Source organism: Trichoplusia ni, chromosome 2 (genome assembly GCF_003590095.1).
Source record: "Trichoplusia ni isolate ovarian cell line Hi5 chromosome 2, tn1, whole genome shotgun sequence".
In the NCBI taxonomy this organism is placed as follows: Eukaryota; Metazoa; Arthropoda; class Insecta; order Lepidoptera; family Noctuidae; genus Trichoplusia; species Trichoplusia ni.
The window spans coordinates 14,846,505-14,862,373 of NC_039479.1; the positions used below are offsets into that span (position 1 = coordinate 14,846,505).

Here is a 15,869-nt window from a genome sequence, read left to right on the forward strand (position 1 = left end):
CATGTTTAAGCCCGCACTTAACATTTACGATACGTCGCTCTACGCTGTCCTGACAAGTCCAATCAAAGTTGCAAGTCCGAGGAGTTAAAGCAACGATATTATGTGTGACTCTGGATTACTTCAGAATGTTTGGCTCAATGCAAGTTGCGGCTATTATTTTTCTTGGTAATCCTTGCAATAGTTGCTTGGGAGTCTTTACTGTGTTATGTTTATGGATGTTTATCCTTGAAGTCGTGTTTGGTGGTAGACGTATTAGAGTCTTAGATGAATTCTCATCAGATCCTTAATTGCGATTTGTGATCTTTCATCTTAAGGATATTTTTACAAAATTATATATTTGCAAGCAAAATATGGACATTAAATCTGTTTTCTGGTATCCTTTCGTTTCAAGATTGTAAGTAGAATTTTAGGACAGATTTTAGCACGTCATGACATTTATTAAATACACGTTAGCTCGTGAACATATATGAGAAAAAATAATCTTGTTATAGGAAGTGGAAGACCTATTCTTGTTTTCATTGATTAAATTCAAAATGTCATTAGGCATATATAATTTATACTTAAGGTAGTGCAAAGTTCATTATCCTGTTTCATAATAAAATAACTTACAAGATGTTTCGTGTATTCGCATGAATACTCCTTTCATGTTTTCAGTAATTCTATTATTATGTCGCAGATTTTCTAGTTCTCGTTAAATTCATCATAATTCATTTATTCTGATTTTGTCATAGGTATAACTGAGCATGAATAGAAGATGTGTGTTTAACGCGTCAGTCAGTTAGATAAGATTATGTCTTATGTATATTAGTTGTGCACTATATTGTATATATCCTATCTTTAAATGCATATTAGAAATACTCTTCTCAAACGAAAAATACATATACTTTTTAACCAATTTCACATATAAAAACTAGAACGGAAAACAAATCACAATGACTACACATTTTTTATACAGAGCATTACGATCTAGATCAGACACTAGGACAATATTAATGTGCTTGAAATGGCCTTGCAATTGTGTCAATAGATACATTGACGTTTTAGGAGCACAAAGAGACACGCTATTGGCCCCATTTATAATCCATTAGTTCATAGACATCTCACGCGACACACAGTCTCTTAAACAGCTCTGTGGAGACACGCCTCAATCATTCATACTTCTTGCTGTTAACCTTTTTGTTTAATTTATTTTTATTTAAAAGTGAATATGGCTTTAGTATCCAGTGTGTCAGTTGATAAGGAATATGAAAAGTTGCCGACTGTGAAGAGAGAAGATGTAAAGAGTTTGATGTCGTGGTTGAGTACACAGCCGCATCTTCCTTATGAGTATATCACTGGTAAGCTTTTTGAAGTGTAATTATGTCATTCTGTACGTAAAACCTTTTAAATATGTATGCAAAATTGTCTGATAAACTTGACGTTATGTGGAAAGATATTAACTATATAAAACAAAATATTGTTTTTCATGAAAATGATTTAGCCACAAAAACAATTACACCCCTAAACATACACATTGAAACAAAATAAGCCAAAAAAAATACTTAACATTTTTATTCCGTAAAATGTTCCCTAGGAAGCTAATACATTAGTTATAAATTTCAGAACTGGACGTGATATTAGCGTACTCCAGCTGCGCCTGCAATATGGACGTAACGAAAAAAGTCATCGATGTCAATTATACTCTCAAAACATTGTTCCCGTTTTACCGAGACAGAAAAATGGACGAATATTTAGATCTTGCTTTTCAGACTTGGTATGTATTATTCTTTTATATTGTTATGTTATTTACTGTGGGTATGTATCATTTTATATATAATTATATTAGATTATATTATATATAGAATTAAGAGATCTCAGTACGTATTGGTTTAAACTGTCTGATGATCCTATACATACAGGCCGCTGGGCCAGGACGCTTCTGGTTCTAGTGTTCATTGCACTTTAGTTTATTATGACCATAATAAGTTGTCTGTTCATTAATAAACAAGGGTAGAATTTAGAAGCCATATTTCAAAGAGGCAAATTCGACAACAATGAGAAAACTATATAAAAATACATTTTATAAAATGTTTCGAATAAATTTTAAAACAGATATTAGCACGTCATGTCATTTATTAAATACAAGTTAGCTAACATTGGTCTCAGAGGATCAAAAGTTACGACTTTCTTCAAAGTTATGAAATACTCTAGAATTTCAATGAGATTAAAAGTGGAACGGTCTTTTAAATGGGACATTTTTTAAATGCAACTTAAGATTGTCGTTCTCTCGAAGTATTAATGATGTTTTAATATTGTCCTTCTGTACAGTCTTCCGCATAAATGGTAGTAAAGAATATCGGAAAATCAACCTTACTGTGCTAAAATTAAGGCGAAATTTTAAGTACGAGTATAAAGCAACAATGTGCTGTTCGCTGTACTTAATATGACGAAATATTTTCAATGGCATTTCCCACTGAGCATGAGTAAGATTTCTTGGAAAATTTCATACAAAAAAAAATTTGAACATTTGCTGATATGATGTTTTTTTCTAGGTTAATATTCCCACTACCAACACTGACGAAAAAAGGTTATCGTCCAATTTATTGTGAGCTATTCGACGCTGATCCGAACAAGTTTGTTTATGAGGATGTGATCAAGTAAGTTCACCGCTTTTTTTTTGCGAAATATTGTTCTTATCAAAGTTATCACTTGCCACAGATCTCTGGTAAGATAAAGAAGACATACTAAAGGTAAAATCTAATTACAATGTTGCAAACCAGGTACATTTGGAAAATGGCTAATGTTACATTTTTCGGTCAAAAGGTTAGGTTAAAAGTATGAATTTCTTTTTTATTTAGTCCAAGATAACCTCCGCAGGTTTTTGAAATTGGATTTATTTTAAAGTTTTCGGCCTGGTTATGTTACATGATAACATAACTTCCATAATATTTCCAGAGCATTTCTGATGGTAATGGATCTGTGGCAGTATGAGGAGGGTACGGTGCCGGGCGTTGCTCTTATTGTGAATTTGGACAGAGTCTCACTTGGACATATATCGCGAGTGAATTTGACTGTGGCGCAACAGTTCTTCTATTTTCTACAGGTCAGAACCAAGTTTTATAATTGGGAAACTCATTATACTTGTTAATTTAGGCAAAAATTTTCCATTATTTTTTTTCACTTTTGGAAGTAGACGTATAAAATGATTTGGCTTTGAGAAAGGATATTATAACATTGTAATTAATAATTTTAGCATACATACTTTCTATTAAGAAATAAAAAATAATCTTTTATACATTTTCAGGACATATTTTTTTATAAGTCCGATTTCTCCTCGTAAAACTGGCCACTATTAACTTACTATAGACTTGGATAGATGAAAAGAAGATCGAGGTCTTTGCCCTGTTGTAGGACACTCATGTCTTGTAATAATATTAATTATTTTTTTAGGAAGGTATGTTCGTCAGCTTAAAGGAGTTCCATTTCACCAATGCTCCAACTTTCATTGACAAACTCCTTGCTATGTTGAAGCCATTCATGAAAGATGAGCTACTTGATATATTGAAAGTTCACCAAACAGACTCGAACACACTGGAAGAGTTTATATGTATTGAAGACATAACCAACAATAAAAATAAGACAGCTTTAAAAGGTAGGTGTCTAAGTAAAATGTTATTTTTTTAATTATCGTATTAATGAAGGTCATATTTTAATGGTTCATAATGATTTCAGATGATATCTGCAATAAACTGAAAGTAAATCAAGCATTTTTTGACCAAGAAGCACTTAAGAGAGTTGATGAATCTAAGAGACCTGGAGGTGCCAAAAATCTGAGCACCTTCTTCCCAGGTTTGGAGGAGTCTTTCAAGAAACTAGAAATTGACTAGTCAATGCAATATTTCTGACATACAACATTCATACTCTCAACAAAATAATAACATTTACAAGCAAGGCACACTTTCATATGGACTCGTCTTTTATTATGAGAGTAAAATCTCTTCATCTCAAGTTGAAATACTTTAGCATCGCAAAGAAAATAGATGTGCAATAAATATAATGCAGTGTGTATATTGACATTGGTACGTGACAACACGTGCAGTTCGCGCGGGTAGCAAGTGACACAAAGGAAATTGCTTCTTTGCATAGCGGTGTGGCTGCAAAACGACCAAAAATCCAAGTACAAGTTACATGACGGACTTCTACAGAACATAATACTTGATATTGTGTAGTAATTTAGAATTTTATGCCTATATTTATTATTACTATCTATCTATAAAAGAAAATTGGTTCATATAGAAACTTTCAAAACTTAAAAAGGTTTTTATTCGCTTCCAACACAGAACATCAACAAAATACTTTTCATTTTGTTAAAAGTTCAATTTAAAGTTATAAAAATATTTAGTCGAGTCGTGTACAAGTTAGTTTAATTTCCTTTTGCAGTGTATCAGAGTTTTAAGTCCCAGTTTTAATGCACTTTCTAAGTTTGCGTATTCTTGAAAACTGTTCGATCTTTACCTCCCGAGTCGGTATCGGTTAACCAACGCTTTTGTGCGACAAATTGAGGTCACACAGTGGACAATGTATCAACATTTTTGTCGCATTCACATTCTATTGATACAATCATTTCGTTCGCAATGGCGTAATGGTCGAAAATAAAATACCTAAAACTGAGCTGCAATCGGTGTACTATTGTCCCTAAATAGTGCACAAAAGGAATTCGATTTTAGCGAAAAGTTTTCATTCTGCTCTAGATAAAAGAATAACGATTCTAGTTCATTGGAAAGAGCTGTTATAGGAGAGACTTCTATGACTATTTTTAGTGCTGTGACGAGTGGTAACATAATTTCTAAAATAAATCACCTAAACCATAATCTTCTTTGCACTAGCTTTTCCAACTGTACATGCCTCATTGAACTTATGGTAATTTAAGGTACTGACAGTACAAACAACAACTAATTGAGTGTAATTAATTGATTAATTCACCAACGGGAAATTTCATTTGCGGATTAATAATTACGGAAACGCTGTCACCCCAACTACTACATCAACGTCACTATCCCATGACCTAGTCCTGTATCCTACATGAGTCCTAACTCTCAAGAAGTCATAACTGTAGGATGTCATGAAGTTTGATGCCTCCCTGACTCATTATGTATCCCGTATGAAATGAACCCTTGCGTGATTCAATTATTAATGAGAAGCCGCGGTCACTTAGTTACATTAGTTCATTAATGTGGGTGGAACAAGCCTCCGTCTTCTTACATAATATAATGTGACCCAACTTGAAGATTGTTCGACATACACCGACCTACATAATTTACGTGCTGTCTGCGGCGAAAGGTGAGATATTACTTGGAACATCTTACAGTAGATTATTGTCTAAGCTTTTTACCTATTTTCCACTCTTAAATACAAAAGTAGCGTATGTCTCATTTCTTTTTCATATTCTTGAGACCTGTTCTCAGAGTTTTTAGGTATCATAATTAAAATAAACGACCAATTAAAAAGATTGTTGGCTTTATGCGTAAAAAATCTAAACGTCATCCACTATGTAGATCCGATTCCATTGAATTCGAAACTATTTTAATTGAATGTCTATTTTTACTTCACATTCGACAGACTTGTTTGACTAGGTATAGTGTGGTTGTAAATAAAATTGCGAATTTAACGCGAATAAAAGGAAAGATTTTAATACTAAAATCGACGGATGGAATAAAGTGCATGTGCTGTTACATAGTAAATAATTCTGGCGAGAGCTACGCCATCCGCACTTGCAATAAAACGAACAATGCAATTTAGCTAGTGCTGCATTCATGCGATGGCTTCTCTGTAAAAGTTGGTTGTTCCAACCGTGCATGGGTCTCGATTACTGGCGCGGGTAAATATAAAACAAATACCGGGATCACAGCACGTGCCGCGACTTACACTGCTTGGTTGCTAAGTAACGTAATAAGAACATATTATTCTTTTTTTTTTTAAATTAGCTCTTTAATAGGCATTTTCGCCTACAGAAGATTTAATAAACCCATATCATATCAAAGTAATTAAATAACAACGCATTCAGATGAAGACTGACAAACGCAATAAAGTTTTAACAACGGTCCCAAATCAGTGCTTTGGAGCATAATATTTATTGTGGAACAGTAAGGAACGCTATAAAACTAGACAACGCGGTTACAGCGCGCTTCCTCATAAAATGCAGCGACGTCCGATTTGTGGGAATAGCATATAAAAATTTCAAAGAGCCTGTATGCGCGTGCAGTGTCCGCGGCGGCATCACTCGCCGCTTGCATAAAACATGCAAATTGGACCACTTCACTGGTGTGGTGTGCCTAAGTTCACTCGCTTTTGCAGTTTTATGTAAAATTGTGGCCCATTAGTCATGTAAATATCGTTAACTGCAACTCTAACGCACCACTGTAGTGTTATTCAAAAAATTTTCTTTTATCCTTATGCAAGCGGAACGAGGCCTTTGTTGTTCCAATCTCATTTGTTATAATTATCTTACATGAAAGCGTAATGTAATATATGGAATAGAAAATAAGCATCTAAGCAGTCTTTTGTTTTCCATGGTCAAAAGTCAACGCTCTTTGTTTTGAATAGAAGTTTTAATTGGCATGAGGTGCAAAAATGATTTTAATTATAATTGGTATGCAAGACCACAATAGACGTTAAATGATGACGGATTGTTGGCGGCGATTGTTTAGCGCATGCGACTGAATAGCGAACGTTCGGTGCAGTAATGAGCTTCGGGAGTGTTTAATGAATGCCTACTTTACGTCTTCTTCTATTCTAAACAGACACGATGCCCTTTGTCCTGTTCGTTTTCTTTGTTGCGGATAATAAATACTGAACTAACACTAATGTAATCTTTTGTTTTAGTCAATGTGACCAGGTAGCGTAGGTTCAATACTTTTTCAGTAGGCGTAATTAAGGTTTATGTTTTGACGTCAGTGGCTTTTGGGTCGGCCGATTGTAAGCATTAGATACTTTGTTGGCTGAATGTTAATAAAAAGTGATAATACTTTTTCTCATTCCAAGAAAAAATTAAGCGGTGACCTCTCTGTGTCGCCTTGGGAGTAGATAAAGTTTGTCCTGTCGAAGGTGGCTGGGTGGAGATTAACCGCGGCGAGGTCTTGCGTCGACTTCATCAATTACGTTCCGTCCCCCGAACCCCTCCCCCCCGAGCCGCTGCTGGCTCGTCCAGAACCGAAGGCACGCCTCCTCGCATCTGCCTTCTGATGAGACCGTTTGCAGTTTGTGAATGATTGATCTCTGCACAATAAATAGTCACGTATTCCAAGATAAATGTTGGTTATCAGGAAAAACTGCTCATTGGCTTCGAATCACACTTTTTTGGTAAGACACGATAGCGTTCTTGCTTTTTTGTTGTCAGGGTTTTTTCACGGTGGGTTAAGGAAGTGTTGAAAAAAAAATAAGTTCATATCTTTTGGTAATGTAACTTTTCTTTATTAGTGGAGCAATTAAAAGAAAGCACGAGAGGCAAATTTCTTAAAAGTATAAAAAGAAAATCCTCTTAAATTTTACAATGCAATATGCTAAATGTCAGCATCGCTTGCTTTCTGAATGGCTCGGCAAAAACTATTGTTCGACAACGACTTTCTAAAACACAATGAGCTGCAAAAACATTAACGATATTTTACAAAACCTTTAATCTATAAGGCAAGGCTTTAATGTACTTACACAGAAGTGGGTACTGGATAATGTGCTTTATTGAACAAACATCGTATATCTAGCAGGAGCGTATGCAGCCGGCAGCAGTGATCATTGTTCCATTGTTTATCGTTGCACAATTATGTCGGTATTGGTGTTCAAACCACTGCTGGAAACAAATTGAATGTATGAAACTCCCAGTACAACTTTATACACAGTTTATACAGCCTGTTTTACGATATACGCGTGTTATTTTGCTTTATGCTCGTATTATGTTCCACGTAGACGTGACAAAATAACGAACGTCTAAGAACAACGAGCGGCCGGAGTAAGTTTTACTAGTCGCTGTTAACTGTCGATAGTTCGTATTTATAGAGGAGGCCAAGTTCCAAGACTGTTTTGTAAAGACATAAATATTGAGAGAGATGTTTAATATAAAATTTGTTAGGAACTTAGTACAACAACTTGTCATTATTTCAACCGGTTTTAAATTATCTTTGTCTTGAACAAGTTGCCTCGATGTTACGGATGGGGCAGTATGCAAAATAGTTGTTTCAAGTTAGCTAGGCGTAACAATTCGACACAAAAGGACATTTGGATTCCCCCTGTAATGTGATCGAGAGATGAAGCCCTACCACGGATTTGCATCGAATCAGTAGCGCTAGTAAACCGATTCAAAAATAAACTCGACGCCGTTACGCCATTGCATGAATCTCGACACATATTGACGATGATGCAAGTGTTCTACAATGTATTCAAATTATACATCTTCAGAATATCTAAGACAATATGTATTATTAAAATTGTTTTATGGAAAGTACCAAAATAATTCAATTGTACCAGAAAAGTTATCAACCTTTATGTCCGTGATAACAATTTATTGTGTGTTATTATTCGATTATTTGGATATTGTTTCTTCAACTTATGTTATTACCGTCAATTATTTATTCGATAAGTTCGACTTAATGATTCCAGTAAATAGCTGGTGTAATAATATTAATAACAGGCTGTCTTCGGCATTTGTTTTCTATTTACGTCCGTGTACTCAGGAGTGTGATTTCGTAATCTATTAAATCGGATCTAGGTGTGTAATGGATGAGGTTTTAACAGAAATGCCGTTTAAAATATTGTAATTGGAGTGGGCGATGGGCCGGTGTCGGCTCTCGGTGGGAGCGACTCGAGAGCGACCTTTCTTCTCTAATGGATACCGAAAACCTTCTTCACTTTTACGCGAAAAATCTTTTTGGAAAATAAATGAATCCATACCGTATGTAAATCGGACGCCTTCGAAAGTTTTTATTGAAAAACTTGAAGAACTGATGAAAATGGGGCCGCGACGTTTAAGATATCCCCGTTCATCTTATGAATGTACCCGCTGAATCCCAAATGTTCTTACTTTTACATAAGTTACTTTTATATTAGTGGTCTGTTCTGGTATGAGTGGTAAATAATGTGTGGCGAGCCACGCATAGTTTGGGGCGTCTCATAAAACATTCATCGCATTATGTTAAAGGGTTTCTGCCATAATTAAGTTATTTAAGATTAATTAAAGGCGAGTCGGGCGCTGGCACTCTGAAGCGCGGAGGGCACAGAAGCCTCCGCAGAGAGGCTGAGTAATTGATAAAGCTAACCCTGCTACCCTTAATCACGGTCAGCTCAAAGTTAAACTCAATAAATAGTTATTTATTAAGTTGTCTGAGAACTTATTACTAAGTCTCCGCTACGAGTTATGGTGTTTAAGTTTATGTATTGCGTCGAGCTGTCAGCTTAAATCTTCGTGCTGACCCGCGGGGGAGATGTACGGAATCAGACGAGGAATAAGTTAAGTGTTTGAAGATGGTGACGTTGTATTTGTAAACATTACGTATCTGCATATTGGACTGTTTCGGTTACATACATTTTTTTGTAATGCGTTTTTTTACTTTTATTTTATTAACTTCTTCAGAACCCACTGTCTAGTCTAAACATGAAATACAATTTTTTATTTAAAATATTATAGTTGTTTTTCATCGTACAGCTATAATAATTTATTTCTGAGATTTATAAGGGATATGAACTTAATCTGCTTAAATAAATAACCTGTTAATTAAATAAATTACGCGACTTCGTATCTCTTAAGACTTCGTGATGTCTTGTTTACAGTTCTCTATTATTTATGCCACGCGACGTCGTGACTCATACGCTCTACTAGGCTACTTATTAATAAACATACAAAAAATAAACTGCCGACTTCCTTTCGCGTGCCTACAGACATAAAAGTTCTTCGTGCGTATCCTAACAAAAACATAAATTAGGTAAATTTATATAGAGGGTCATCCCTCCGTTACAATATGTTCGTAACGACACCGAGGGTCAATGCGTAGTCGAATCTCCCCCGCAAGAATTCAAGCGGCTCTGGATCGGCGAAATTATCAAAACTTTTTAACTTACAACTTTTCCTTAAACGAGTGGAGCGGGCTTTTTCATTCGCTCGGAGCTTTCGCAGCTGGAGTCTCGCGCGCTCGCTCCGTCTCTGTCTGGCGTGGCGGCGCGAGCCTGCACAGCGCGGCTGTCGGCTGCGTGCCGGTTCCAGCCGCCAGCCGGCCCGGTCCGACTCCACCGCGTGAACATTTTCAGTTCTCGTCGCTGCGATGCCGGTGGCGCACGTCACGCCTGTCGCCCGCCGACGACGCTGCGTTACCACGATCGTAGCGTACTTCTTTACCAACTAATAAATCAAGCGAACCGAACGAAGTAAACCCTCACGAACAGATTATAACTCGATATGAGATAACAGGCTCGCGGCACGACTGCGGTGATTAATCACTGAAGTCCGTTCAACTCGAATGATCAGAACGGAAGTATAATCTCTCTGATTTCGGTTTAGGTGCGCGTAATGTAAACAGACAAACATTGTTGAAGTTTTCCGGAATCATTAGTTGACTGGATTGTAATCTTAGGTGCATTGTATGGACTGATGCGAGGGATAATGTTTGCGTTGGAGAGCAAGGTGTAGCAGTAGTGTGTGCGGGTTGGATGTGCGCTAGGTAGGACTGCCGCGCGAACGATGGCTGGTGGACAGTGGACCGCGGGGGTGCTGTGGGCCGTGCTGGCGTCAGTGCTGGCGGACTCCTGGACAGCCTACCAGGAGCAGCCGTGCTGCCGGCCTGTGTCGCATCACCGCGTCAGACATCACAGAGGTGAGTCATCACCGCCTACCGTATATACCAAACTGTTCAAATATTTGTTGACTGGTGAGTGGCGGTTCGTCGGCCGAGTCCATTAGTCAGAGCATTATGTAGAACGGGCAGATACGACATCATCACAAAACTTTAAATATTTACTTGCGCTGACTTGTAACCAGCAGATAAACCATTATCTAATTTTATTATATTTAGTCATGCTAGAAGAACTCTACAATAACGCATCTAATGATCCATTCTAATAATATTGCAGGAAGTAATCACAGACTAAGTACTTTATAAATACGAGAACTATAAATTAAAGAGATGATTAACAACGAATAGCTCATCAGTGTACGAGTCGGCAACATAAAAGTTGTTCTGTGCGCTCTACACGGTAGAGACGCACGCAAACTTATGTTTATGCGCTGTCGATCCACAGCGGCGGCCGTGACCAAACGGGACGCACACACGAACACTCAAATAGAACATTTACCCTCTCCGACACTCGTAAAAACACCATAAATGAATAAAAAGATACGAAAAACTGTAAACAAAGCTATTCCGTGGAAATCAAGCTGGAATTTTGTGTATCAGAATTTTTTATCTATAGATATTCTCTGTATAAACAAGAGTTAAGCAGGGGTATTACAAAAATAGTAGACGGCGTAACGGATTTTTATCTGAATTCTATAGAAATGTTGACAGTATTGGCAGTTAAGTTTTGTTTATTACTCTTAAAGCTCTTATTTTAAAATATATTGTGAGCTGTAGTATGTGTTATAACAATGTCATCACTAACGTAGGCCTATCAATTATTATTAGTTTTATCTGAAATCATAGAACGACTTGAAATTAATTCCAACTCTCTAAATTATGACACAGTCCTTAAAAATAAAAAAAATTAAAGTATTCTTAATTTAAATTTGAATTCAATTTGAAAATAAACCGTTAAAGCATTTAAAAAGTTTTGTTCGTTCTCGTTTACGGTTCGTCTTTTGTTTTCTCACTAAATTCGTATTCACATTTCGCAGTAAATATTTAATTTTATGCGAACACAGGCAGTTCCGAATTCTCGGACATTGAGAGGAGAACAATTTGGTGTCATTAGTAAGTAGCAAGCATTCCTGGGTGACGCGTCAACGTAAAGAACGCACTATATTAAAATACTTGAGCCTGTATATTTTGGAACTTGAACATATTTTGCTAGAGCTTTAAAGAAAAAAACAAATAATGCCAAATCGTTTTTGATCACATAGAACATACCAACAACACTACAACATAAAAGTTACATAAATATGTGTAGCACTGAGGAAAATTAATTAAAATAAATCTATTTATGAAACAAAGAATGATAAGAAAGAATGCCGTAGAAAATAATTAACAAGATCAGAAGTTGGGAAATTAAAAACATTGACAATGAATTATCAACAACAAAGTGTCCAACTATCAAGTGGTCTTATAAATATATTAACCTAAAATAATCATTTCCGTCAATCATTTAAGTGTCCAGTAACCAATTCTACAGGACCGTTAAATAAAATAAAACCTTCTTTAAAAGTTACTATGAACAACGACTTACTGAAAAGACCGTTTTTTTTGGATTTTTATAACCCTTTATTCCGATATTAATATTAAATGCGAACGAAGACAATTAAATGATAATGCTTGTCAATGAAATGAGCATTTCATTTTGCAATGCTATAAAGTATTGCAGTAAATTTTACATTTATAATTTTCTTTACATCGTTAAGAAGCTTTGTGGCTCAACTTTTGTATTGTGTTAATTGCCCATTAAAATTATAATGGATATATTCTTCTCAATATAGTCCACATAAAATATTTAATTAGTTTTATAACTTGCTTGTATCATATAAGCGCTTCTATAAAATAATTTCTAGAACTTATTTTTATATATGAACTTGTTTTTTTACTGCCTATAACTATTTGAAACTTTTTAACTACTTTAAAACAAGTTCTCAAACTGCACACAGAATTTGTTAATAAATATCTGACAAAAAAAGTATGAATGCGACGGGAATTGCATAATATACGTAGCAAAACTACCTGCGAAATCATTCATGCTTAATAACTTCCCGTGCCAATACAAAAAGTATCCTATATCATTCTCTACGGTTCATGCTTCGATACCGAATTCTATCGTATACACCGATACGAATGGACAGACAAAATCCATTTCGCAGAATAAAATTGAAGAATCAATGTTCTTTGTTAGGGGCTCGTACGCAAATGGTTAAAACGGAACAATATTAAGGTTCCACTGACTGTTCATCTCTCACCAAGCTCGCACGTTGACCATTGCAAAGGTCACAACATCATGAGCCTATTGTTCGTGTTGTTTGTCGGCTGATATCTCGATTCTCGAGTTAACGAAGGGGCCCCTATGTGGAGCAAAAAATATTATGCACGATGGGTGCCTCGAAAAGGTGGGGGGAGGATCATGCCAACCGGTTCGGCGTGCGTCTGCGCAGGTAATCGACTCGCGCTCCTTTTAGTTAGGGATGCCCGGAATGGGCATTTTGGAATCGCATTTATTTTGTCTGAGTTTTCTAGTCATACTTTATAATTCATTCGAAATTATGTTTTTAAGTTTTGTTCTCTTATGCCATTCCTTTTTTTCTGGACCACCAATCTTACTAAAAACTGAACAATTAAGTTAAATAATCATGACCTCAATAAAACCCCCATGATTTCATGCTTGAACCTGATTTAAGTGTAATGTATTCACTGTGACCTTTAACATTTAGCTCGCCACTTAACACTTGGCAACCCTACACTTGGCTAAATTAAGTAATAAACGAGGCAACATAATCGAGACATAAGCTATGGCCAGCGGTTTTTATTATAATATAGAGGTTCATCATTCCAATAGAATGTGTCTTAATGGTCGTGACTATTATGGCTCGCACGCATGGACGAAGCATTTTTTATTTATGACTTAATTTACATGTTCCGAAGATTAGTTATTATTATATAGTTGTTAGGGAGAGTGTAGGTGAACTTGTTGGGAATAAATTGTACTGCGAAGTGCCACATAAGTTAATTTATCGTTTATCGAGAAAGTTGAGCTCTGAGCGCATGCTGGCAATACTTGATACTACAAATGCCAGTTAGAATTGCATGGAGAACTACCTATTCTTGAAAACTGTGTGAGTTCTCATTATAAGTCGCAAAAGTTTGTTTGTAATAAAGGTAGAGCATTGTTATAAACAACATCCTATTTATTTTGAAAATCCCCCCTCCCAATCCCCTTTTTAGGGCTATAAACCCAAAAGAGAAAAATTATTACTAATGCTCCGCTGTCTATCTTTCTGTCGACCACCAGCCTGTATTTCATGAACGGTGATTGCTGGATAGTTGACTTTTTTCAGATGATTTACTACTTCTGCTACCGATATTAAACGGGTTTCGACCAATAATTTTTGCAAAGTGGTTTTTATTAAGTTTATTTACACGGAAGACCCCTCAGTTTAGTCGCGAGTTCAACTTCAGAAAATACAATACAATACAGTATATACAAATACAATATAAGAAACAATACAATATAAACTTATTGCGCTAACCAAGAGAATAAATCGGTAATCTTTTGTTTATCAGAATACATAAGTTATGCTTTTAACGGTTATTCCGTCTTACAAAACCAGATTAAGTAATTAAATCTCTCACATAAATATCCCGCCTACCAATTAATTTCCTCTTATTCCACATTTATCAGATACTCGTAACCCACAATTACTTTACGGAGCATTTCACGTCGTTCGTGGAGCTATTTTAGGTGAAGCGCGGCAAGTCGGCAACAACAGTAAATGTTCGCGTTCGGTTGAAGCAGGCTGGCGTGTGGTCGCATCACCGGGTACCCAGCAATCGTTCTGACAGCCGGCCGATCTTATCGCTGTTTAATATAAACCTATTTACTAGCCCGCATACAGTACCGCTATACGTAGATACACCCACAGGTATCGCTTACCGAAATCATCTTTGGATTGTAGGTCTGTCTGGATGGTTCGTTCTCACGTTTTGTTTGTATTCAATGTTGTGGAGATAGGGTTCAGATAAGTGTTTGAATAACGTATCTGTACGTGCGACCTTTGAATTGTACCTACATTATTGTTTTGTTACTCGCTGTTTTTGGGGTTCACCTTCTGAACTTCTGCATTAAATATACAACAGCACATTTTTTTTTAGTATAAGCTACGTAAATAGAAGTAAATTACTAACTGTTTATTTTAATCTGTTTCCACAGTAAAACGACTCTTTGACTTTGATTTCTTCAACTTTATGAGTCCCAAACAGGAGTGTTTGGTTTTGTTATCGCCGGCCAAACAACGAAGTACTTCAACTAAAAATAGGGATTAATGTATTCCGGATGTGGGAAGGATTAGCTTTGAGTGCTTAGGTGTTTGCGGTCCCTTGATACTGAATACAAAGCATCTGTCTATTGCAGGATCACGATAAAATGTTGTACATTAAAAACCTTTTTGCAAGTTGTGCCGTAATCCACCTTAAAAACTTTACGGAGTAGTAAAAATAGTAATCTTTAGTAGTAATAATACTACACAAGAGTTTTAAACAGATGTTGTCCATATTCAAATTGTACTCTTCAATGCATGGCAACGAAATGTGGTTTTTACCAAAATACAGCTGTTCGCAATCCTTGACAAAAAAGAAAAAAAAATTATGGGAGTACTATTTTATTATTTGAGAGTTGACCAGTTACAGCAATCCCTTTTAAAACATATAATAAAATAAAATAAAAGAAAAGTATATTGTAATAATCTCAGCTACACAACTTATCCATTTTTTCCTTCTCAGAAACTCAACAATTGCGAATTCAAAAGCTCTATCGTTTCAACAAGACTGTAATGATCGCGTCGAGCGTGATAATCACTCTAATTAAGTTATCTAGTCAACACGATTCTACCTGGGCATTACGTGTCAGGAAATAGCTGGCTACTACCATCGTTCAAAGTAAAATTATTGTTGTCGTGAAAGACAGAGACGCCGCTCTACATTGTGTAGTGCGCTGTCCCACTT

General features: G+C 36.0%; 2 protein-coding genes across 2 annotated transcripts in view; both read left to right on the top strand.

Annotated features, from left to right (window-relative positions):
- Nucleotides 1-502: 502 nt before the first annotated feature.
- Nucleotides 503-7,662, top strand: LOC113508360 (clavesin-2-like). The gene is made up of 6 exons (XM_026891338.1): nucleotides 503-1,337; nucleotides 1,603-1,753; nucleotides 2,532-2,636; nucleotides 2,935-3,082; nucleotides 3,430-3,631; nucleotides 3,712-7,662. The coding sequence occupies exons 1-6, from the start codon at nucleotides 1,208-1,210 to the stop codon at nucleotides 3,864-3,866; spliced, it is 891 nt and encodes a 296-aa protein (XP_026747139.1). The 5' UTR covers nucleotides 503-1,207; the 3' UTR covers nucleotides 3,867-7,662.
- Nucleotides 7,663-10,260: 2,598 nt separating this feature from the next.
- The window catches only part of LOC113508358 (semaphorin-2A-like), a 60,199-nt gene continuing 54,590 nt past the window's right edge, over nucleotides 10,261-15,869 (top strand). Inside the window, exon 1 of the mRNA XM_026891337.1 lies at nucleotides 10,261-10,832. Coding sequence (XP_026747138.1) covers nucleotides 10,700-10,832 — 133 coding nt within the window. The 5' untranslated portion in view covers nucleotides 10,261-10,699. The remainder of the gene's footprint in view (nucleotides 10,833-15,869) is intronic.

Coding starts and splice junctions, on each gene's coding strand:
- LOC113508360 (XM_026891338.1), top strand. CDS start 1,208: ATGGCTTTAGTATCCAGTGTGTCAGTTGATAAGGAATATGAAAAGTTG. Junction 1,754..2,531: donor GATCTTGCTTTTCAGACTTG/GTATGTATTATT, acceptor GTTTTTTTCTAG/GTTAATATTCCCACTACCAA. Junction 3,632..3,711: donor AAATAAGACAGCTTTAAAAG/GTAGGTGTCTAA, acceptor TAATGATTTCAG/ATGATATCTGCAATAAACTG.